Source organism: Fistularia commersonii, chromosome 9 (genome assembly GCF_037954325.1).
Source record: "Fistularia commersonii isolate RoL2024-O1a breed Wild chromosome 9, RoL_Fcom_v1.0, whole genome shotgun sequence".
Taxonomy (NCBI): domain Eukaryota; kingdom Metazoa; phylum Chordata; class Actinopteri; order Syngnathiformes; family Fistulariidae; genus Fistularia; species Fistularia commersonii.
This window is the reverse complement of record NC_141292.1, coordinates 18,252,605-18,261,553: the sequence shown is the minus strand read 5'-3', so window position 1 is coordinate 18,261,553 and position 8,949 is coordinate 18,252,605. Positions and strand designations below refer to the sequence as shown.

Here is an 8,949-nt window from a genome sequence, read left to right as displayed (position 1 = left end):
GTCTCCGTGTTCGTGTGTGTGTCTGCGCGTCAGTTCCACCAGGTCCGCGTTTGCGTGTCTTTATCTATGCGTGCCTGTCCGTGCGTGCGTCACTCTAGCGTTTGCTAGTGTCCGTGTCCGTGTGTGTGTGTGCGTGTGCGCCTTTATGTCTCAACGTATTTGTATCTGTTCGTGTTCGTGTGTGTGTGTGTGTCTGCGCGTTCGTCTCTTAGTGTGTGTTTGTATCCATATTAATGTGTATCCTCTATTCGTGTTTGTGTGTGTATCAGTTTGTGTGTGTGTCTTTATCAAGTGTGTCTAACTGTCCGTGCGTGTCTCTACATCTGTGTGTGTGTGTGTGCTTCTTTATCTATGTATGTCACTGTGTGTGTGTGTGTCTTTGTGTCTCAATTCATTTTTATATCCGACTGTTTTCATATGTGTTTGCATGTTTGTGTGTCCATGATTGTGCGTCTTTTTACGTGTCATTCCGTGTGTCTTTGTGTGTGTATCCCCGTGCCTTTGTTTCTTTCTATGTATGTGTGTGTGTATCTATATGTGTGTGTCTTTTGTGTCTGTCTCATTGTGTGTGTATCTGTACATTCTGTCTTTGTGTATGTGCTTGTGTTTATGTCTTACTATGCGTGTATTGTTTGTGTGTGTGTGTGTGTGTGTGTGTGTGTGTGTGTGTGTGTGCATCCCTGCCTCCTCCTCAGTGTGGACCACCTGTAATCCAGTAACCAGTAGTCTGATTACTCCAGACAGGACGTGTCATGTCTCCCTTTCACAATAACAGCATCACTTTTTCAAGGCTGCTTCTTCATTCTTCAGGTTCCATTTCCTGTTCGTGAGGTCCCTCAAAAGGACCTCTAGATGTTCCCCGTCAAAATAAAAGCCTGAGATGTGGACCAGGATCCTTCACTAAACCCTCTGTATCTCCACAGGAACACACTGATCCTTCACACACTCACACAGAGCTTTTGCATGTTCTAATATTGAGTCTCTCATCAATATAGAAACTGCTCAAAAAAATAAAGGGAACACTTGAACAACACAATGTAACTCCAAGTTAATCACACTTGTGTGAAATCATAGTGTCCACTCAGGAAGCAACACAGATTCATTTTGACTTGTTTTAAGGACATTACATCAAAGTTGGATCAGCCTGGAGTTTGTTTTTACACTTTAATTTGGAGTGTGATTCCTAATCCAGACCTCCATGGGTTGATACAATTGATTTCCATTGATCATTTTGGTGTGATTTTGTTGTCAGCACATTCAACTGTGTAAAGAGCAAAGTATTTCATAAGAATATTTCATTCATTTCGGTCTAGGATGTGTTTTTTAAGTGTTCCCTTTATTTTTTTGAGCAGTGTGTATATATATATATATATATATATACATATAGTGGTCGCTCACAACAACCAGCTAACTGATTATCCCCATCCGTTCCCCAAGATGTCACCTGGGATGTGGGGTCAGTGAGGACGACGGTCTGGGGTTTTCATGCAGTCTTTATTCCATCAGAGTTAAAAACATCTACAAACACCTTGGGCTTCTCCTGAGGTTCCTCCAGTGGTTCTTCAGTGGTTCCAGTGTTCAGTCGTAGGTGGGTGGGGGCAAACGGCTTCAAGTTGAAAACAGTAGAAAAGTTGGTATAAAAAAAAAAAAAAAAAAAAAAGTTTTTTTTTAAAAGAGGCCACGCCCCCTCTCCAGAAGCCCCGCCCCCATTCCGTGGCTCATCTTTGCAAATGTTCGGGCCGCCGGGCCAACGGCGTCGTCCGCATATGGGGTCGCCGTGACAGCGGGGTGGCGGCTCGCCCCTTCGGAGAGGCTCACAGTAGCAACAGCAGCGATCAGCCCTTTGGCCGTAGGGCTTCGTTCGGGGGTTGGGCGATGGGGGCGGAGCCTGACAAAGAAGCCCCACCCACCCATTACAGTAAGTAAAGTCATGGGGGTCAGAGTTCACATGACCCCTGGAGGGGTGGGGTCTAGAAAATACAGAAAACAGTACAGAGTACTGCATACTGAGTAGTGAGTACAGCATACAAGTGAGCACTGCGTACAGCATACTCGTGAGCACTGCATACTAGTGAGTACTGCATACTGAGTACTTAATACTGAGTACTCCAGAGTACCAGAGGTCCCCTTCAGAAACAGAATGGGTTCGCCGCTCGAGCCGCCATTTGATCAGACCCTAGGTAGACGGTGGTGCTGACCAATGGGGGTCAAGGCTAAAGGGGGGTGGAATGTCCAAACAAGGAACCAAGATGACCGCCGAGGCGGTATGTAAACGCGGGGGGAGGGGGCGGGACAGGATGTGAGGTCACGGCTGTCCCTCAGGACGAGGGCAGCTCGTAGGAGATGAAGTGCTTGAGGCGCTCCAGGTACTGGGCGTAGAGCTCGATGTCGTTGTGGCCGGCACCCTCCACCCACAGCGGCTCCACAGGCCGCGGGCAGCGCTCGTACATAGCCAAGCCGTGGGAAAAGTCGATGACCTCATCCTCCGTGCCGTGGATTACCAGCACCGGGGACGCCACCTTGGACACCTTGTCAATGCTGCATACAGGAAGTGGGGATGATCAGTAAAGTACAGTCAGAACACACCTGAAGAAGTACACCTGCACTATGTGAACCATTGGACAACTACTGTAAGTACACTTAGTGGAGAGTCAGACCCAACCAGGAAGTAGAGGACAGGAAGTAGACTGTCAGATGACAGGAAGCAGACAAACTACAATAGAAATACACGGTCAGAACACCGTGGGAAAGTCATGACAGTCAGACTACAACAGGAAGTAGATGATAGGACACAGAAACAGTCGACCACCAAAGGAAGTACATGACAAGCGGTAGATGACAGGAGATGGATAAAGACGACAACAGGAAGTAGACAGTCGCTTCTCCAGATTTAACCCCAGATTAATCCCGAAGTTAATCTGGGATTAACTCCCCTCGTCCACAATTCGCTAAAGTTCACATTTCTTCAGAAATTCCGGGAAAATAATTGCATCTGGAGTCGATAAGTCTGTCGCACACACACACACACACACACACACACATACAACCACCCACACACACACAGATTTCATTAAAGCCCTGGATCTACAATATCGTCACATTAATTTCCTCCAGTGTTCAGCTGCCTGTTGACATACACACAAACACACATGCACCCACGCGCGCGCACACACACACACACACACACACACGCACACACACACACACGCCGACTGACTGCGACCACAGATAAACACTGAGGCGCTGACTAATCTCATAACTCTCCCTCAGTCTCACTCTCACACCTCCTCTGGGTTCAGGTCAGGTAATTTCCTTCAACTCCATTTATCACCAATTGATTACTAATCGTACGGGTGTTTGCTACGCGATGCTTTTCCACCGACAGCAACAATCAATGAGGAGAGTATTGATTAAGTATTTGCCGATCGGTACGTGTATTCCGGAGCCACTGGTCAGTGCGGTCACTACATCGTCATGATAGTGTAATACCAATGTAATAAGCAAGCTCGGGTCATCGGGGCAACCATGGTCAGAGGGGCGGGACCTCACCTGGGGAAGGCATCGAAGCAGTAGGTCTTGCGGGTGTCGGGGAACGCCACCCGCAGGCCGGACATGAGCGGTGAATGCAGGATGACGGCGGCCACCTCGTAGCGGGAGGCCAGGTCCACGGTGGGGACGGTGCCGATGCTCTGGCCGTACAGGATCACGCTCTCCGGGCCCACGCCGTACCTGGAGGACACCAGGGGGTCAGGGGGACCGACAAGGGGCCATTGGGTGGGGGTGTGGGGTCTTCAAAGGAGGCCAAGGTCCACCCAGGAGACAAGGGTCCGCCAAGGTAACCAGGATCTTCCAAGGAGACCAGGGTCAACCTGGGTAGACCATGATCTCCTGGATAGATCCCAATGTCCTGGGTGGATTGCAATTTGTTGGGTAGACTATGATCAGATCATAGTCTATCACCCAGATGATCAGGATCCTCCAAGGAGACCTGGATCCATCCGGACGACTGGGATCTATCTAGGAGACCAGGATCAACTCCAGATTCTCAACGGCTATTTTTTTGCACAATATCACCACCATTTACTGAAAGTGGAGGACAGGTGAGATGGGGGGGGCAGATATGAACCAGCAGGAGGAGGATGAGGAGGATAAAATTACAGAGGAAGACCAAAATGAGGAGGATGAAGGTGAGGAGGAGGATGAGTCAGCCGGAGAGCCATTAGCTCTAATGGCTTCTTTCAGGCGGGATGACATTTAATCGAGAGGATGGAGGTGGAGGATGAAGATGATAGATTGACCTTTGACGAGAAGACAGCCAAGTAGAGGAAGAGGAGATCCAGGAGAGGAGAAGCAGCACCAAGACGGAACAGAAGATGGAGGTTCTCCCCCAATCATGAGAACATGACCATCATTGTGCCCCCCCTCCCCCCAGGAGGCCCAACCCCTTCCAGACTCCGCCAACCCCTCTCTGAACACTGGTCCTTTATGGGGCGCCGACCGGCTGACAGTCACGGCCACCGTCTGCTGACAACCATGGTAACCACGGCGGCCTCCTCCAATCAGGCCCACATAGCAGCTCTCGGTTCTAAAGGGAACAACTGGTAGAACCCTGAGCAGTACCATGATGACCTGTGTGCTTTTTAACAAGTACTTGTACACAGGTGCAGTACTGAGTTTAGTTAGGATTCTATTGGGGATTAATGGATTAATGGGTACTTCCCCTTTTTGGAGCCCCCCCCTCCCACTTACTTCATATAGGCTCCCAATGCCCCCTCTACTTCCGGTAGGCCTCCCCGCCACTCCTTTCACTTCCGGGAAGCACTTCCCCTGCTACTTCCGGTAGGCTGTTCCCGGCGGCCCCCACCGGAGCTACACCCGTGTTTGTATGTGTGGGGGCGCTCACCTGCTCCTTAGCGCCTGCCAGGCGGCATCGATGTCAGCGTAGAGGTTCTTCTCGGAGGGCCGACCGGAGCTCACGCCGTAACCGGAGTAGTCGTAGGAGAAAACGTTGCAGTTGACGCGGGAGCCGAGGCCGATGTAGAAGCTGCACATCTGGCCGAGGTCCACGGCGTTGCCGTGGGAGAAGAGCAGCGTGTAGCGGCCACCGGGGGCGCAGCGGACGAACATGCAGCCCACTCGATTGCCGCGGCGACTCCGGGTGCTGAACACCTCCACGGCGTCCAGCTCCCGCTGCGAGTACTGCCAATCGGCCCGCTCGCTTAGCTGCAGCCGGCCGCGGCCGCTGGCGTCGGTGCGGACCGAGTAGGTGGGCTCCGGCGGGAGGAAGGCTAGCTTCGCAGCGATGCGGCCTGGGCATGGCGGGCAGCAAAAGAGCCAGCACAGCTCGCCCAGGGAGAAGCCGTTCATCCTCGGGCCCGACTCGGGCATCGGCCCAGCTCCGCTCGCTGGTTCCCCTCGGTGTGTCTGCGTGGAGCCCCTACCGGCGGCCCATGGAGAGAAGGCGGCGGCGGCAGGTGTCCCGGCTGCTGGCTCACTAGCAAGCCTGCTAACAAGCAAGTAGCCGGCAAAACGAATGGCCGGCTAACGAGCTAACAAGTACCCGCGAAGTAATGCCCGGCTAAAGATATGGCTAACGAGTGGCCGGCTAGCGAATGGCTAACAACCAGACGCCAATCGAACCGGGACCCGCGGAGGCTCCGGGCGGACACGCAGCCGCTCCCCGCGTCGTTACAGCGGTGTCGCGGTGAAGGAACCCCGGGCTCAGAACGTGAGACTCCCGGCCCGGAAGGTTCGCTGCTAGCGGAGCCGAGCGGGCACGCAGGGAGCCATTTCTCCATCCGGGAAATCAACCGAGCTTCCGGTCAGACCGGATATCCGGTTTGTCTTCGGTCAAGTACTGTGCAGGGGGTTTCAAATGTAATATGATTATGGATTCTTGAACGTGGACAGGGCAGGAGGAAGGACGGAGAAAAGTGGACAGCAGAGGAGGAGACGGTGAAAGCGAAAAAAAAAATCTCATTCTTTCTTTTATGCACCCATTCATTCATCAGTCAGTTTATTCAGTCATCCATCTATGTGTATCAGATATCTCCTGCAGACTCATGGACCTTCTCCCAGAGCCTGAAGGACAGAACCTGATCTGCAGCTCTTATTTTGTCGGGGCTCATCTCCACTCCTCCTCCTCTTTTTCTTCTGAAGGCTGCGGGTTAAACGCACAGCGGCAGGTGTGACGTGGATCCTCGACGACCTGCCAGAACCTTCCATGGAGATATCACACATGCACACGCACACGCCGCATTCCTCCACTGACTCGACACGTCGCAAGAGACGCGGGAACATCGCGTTCCTCGTCGGCTGATGCGCACGCGTGTGCATGTGTGCGTGCGTGTGTGTGTGTGTGTGTCTCCTGAGCCTCGCCCCGGGCCCTGAACGCATCACGGAGACCCGCCGTCACGCTCTCCGTGTATTAAGAGCGTGTGCGCTTCAGATAGCGCGCAATTTGCATAAGCCGCGGGGTTGGCGTGCGTGTTTGGGTGCGTACGTGTGCGCGTTGATGCGTGCTTATCTCCACTCAGCGCGCGCATGTGTGTGTGTGTGTGTGGCGCTGACAGGTCTGATCTTAAATCACGCCGCTTCAAAACACTACCGACTGAGCCCGTCCAGCGTGCACGCACACGCGTCCGCGCGCACGGTTGTGATACCCGCCGCCACATCCCATCATGCAGGTGCGAGTTTCTCCTCGCTCGTGTCAACGGCAAACGTGCAGTTGGAAGGACCGGGACACACACGCACACTCCCACACGCACACGGACATTCTGAAACACGCACAGCACACAAAGGCACACACTCGCACTTTCACACAAACACATATATACACACTCGGACACAAACAGACACACACAAACTGTCAAACACACCATACACAACATAGACACAGACACACACACATGCATACATGTATGAGTGTGTGAGTGTGGCATACACACACTGGCACAGACTCACACATATATTGTCACCCACTCACACCAAGACACACACTTTCACATATACACACACTGTCACACAGACTCATACACACACAAACACTCCCTCACGCACATACCAGACTCACAACTCTACACACTATCAAAGACACACACACTTTCACATATACACGTGCTGTAACATACACACACCACAGACGTACTTACCGTCACAAACACACACACACACACAGACACACACTCACAGGGGGCTCCAGAGGGTCAGATTTTGGTCCATCTTTCAGCACCAGTCCCTGGTGTCCACATCTCAGGAGCTTCACCCTCCTCTTGCTGATGGTCCAGGCTCCTCAGCTGGAGATCCAAGCCGCTCTCTTTTCTCCTCCAGATGTTTGCCATCTTCTGCGCAGCCTCACACCAGCACATGGAGAGAACATTGCCCTCCTGGAACTTCCGGAGCACCATTCTGGTCTGGATCTATGTTCTTCGGTACGTTCCATCCTCCACTTCAGTGGAGAAGCTGGTGTCAACAATGAAACTACTAATATGGTGGTTGAACATTCTCCAAGGTTCCAAATTTTGATGCCTCCCACCAGCTTCTCCAGGTGCTTTGGGAAGACCTTTGGCTCCATTGGCTGTGTACCTCTGACTGCGGGGGGTAGAAGGTCCATCCAGGCCTTCTTCTGCAGACTACCAGGAAATTCAAGCGTTCATTCATTCATTCTCTATCCTGCAGAATATTCCAGCTGTGATTGGCCGAGAGGCATGGATCACCCTGTACCAATCACCACGTTTAGAGACATACAAGCATTCACCCTCTCATCCAAACATCACATTCACCCTGACAGTCCAGGTGGAGCAGGTGGCTGGTATCGTCCTTCCTCCTTCCAGTGGTCCTCTCCAGCTCCTAAGGGTACCTCTCACAGGAGGCACTCCATCATTACACCCGAGTCCCCAAAGGACTTTGGGCCCATCGCGCTCACCTTCATCTCGGGTACAACCCAAAGTAGCTTGGACCCAGTCCTTCTTGCCAGCAGAGAAGCAGAAGGTGCCTGTCATGCATTCAACACCCGATTTCCTTGGTTCTGGGGCACCTTGAGGTAGTGCTCAAATCCAGTAATTCTGGCAAATCCAATTTGAACTACTTGTTGTCAACAGTCCGGAGGTGCGAAGAGGGTGGAGCAGAGGTGGAGGAATGGGTTCAAGCAGGTTGGAATGGCTGGAGAAGTGTCAGGGTGATAAAAGAGTATCAAGGTGTACAAGTCAGTGACTTGTACACCTGACTTGTATGTTGTGTATGGGGTCATGTAAAGAGAGGGGGATAGTGAATTAGTGAACATATTGGTAGAGGGATACGAGGGGTTGGAGCTGCCAGGTGAGGGTGTAGAGGAAAACCAGAGATTAATGGATGTAGAGAAAGAGGACATGTAGTTGGTGTATGAGGAGAGTATATAGAGGGTTAGATGGAGGAGGTGGGCTTGCTGAGGAGCCCCTGGAGGGAACAGCCAAAAGGAGATTTTAGCACATTTAACCAGGGTCTTGAGCACTGGCTAGTGGGCATCGACTAATAGACCAGAACATTTTTTGAGCCACGGCACATATTTCACATGAGAAAAAATCACACGGCACACCACTAAATAAATCTCAAAAATGAAATAGAATGAAACTGTAGTTTGAATTTACTTACTTACTGACATTCTTACAGGAACGGAGGAAACACAATATAACTTTTATGGTATTGTCTTGAGCTCATCTTCTTTACTTTCTTCTGACCACTACTCATACGTGGGTCTTCATCTGGGTCAGAATGTTCTTCAGGACCAGAGGGTCCCGATTGAGTACTCACTTTTTAAATATTTATCCATCATGTATCCTGCCGGCATCTCACTAGAAGCATCGCTAATTACTCTGCTGTTTGAGCAACAGCGGGTAGTTACACAGGTTAATTCGCTAACTTTTGCCATCTGCCTGTCAATGCATACCGACCACATAGATAGATGTACAAAAA

General features: G+C 51.4%; 1 protein-coding gene across 1 annotated transcript; it reads right to left on the bottom strand.

Moving 5' to 3' along the window:
* Positions 1–1,475: 1,475 nt before the first annotated feature.
* On the bottom strand, positions 1,476–5,813 carry abhd17c (abhydrolase domain containing 17C, depalmitoylase). Its single transcript, XM_086152955.1, has 3 exons — positions 4,904–5,813; positions 3,550–3,729; positions 1,476–2,538 (listed from the first exon to the last, which is right to left on the bottom strand). The coding sequence occupies exons 1-3, from the start codon at positions 5,386–5,388 to the stop codon at positions 2,319–2,321; spliced, it is 885 nt and encodes a 294-aa protein (XP_086009081.1). The 5' UTR covers positions 5,389–5,813; the 3' UTR covers positions 1,476–2,318.
* Between the last annotated feature and the right edge of the window lie 3,136 nt (positions 5,814–8,949).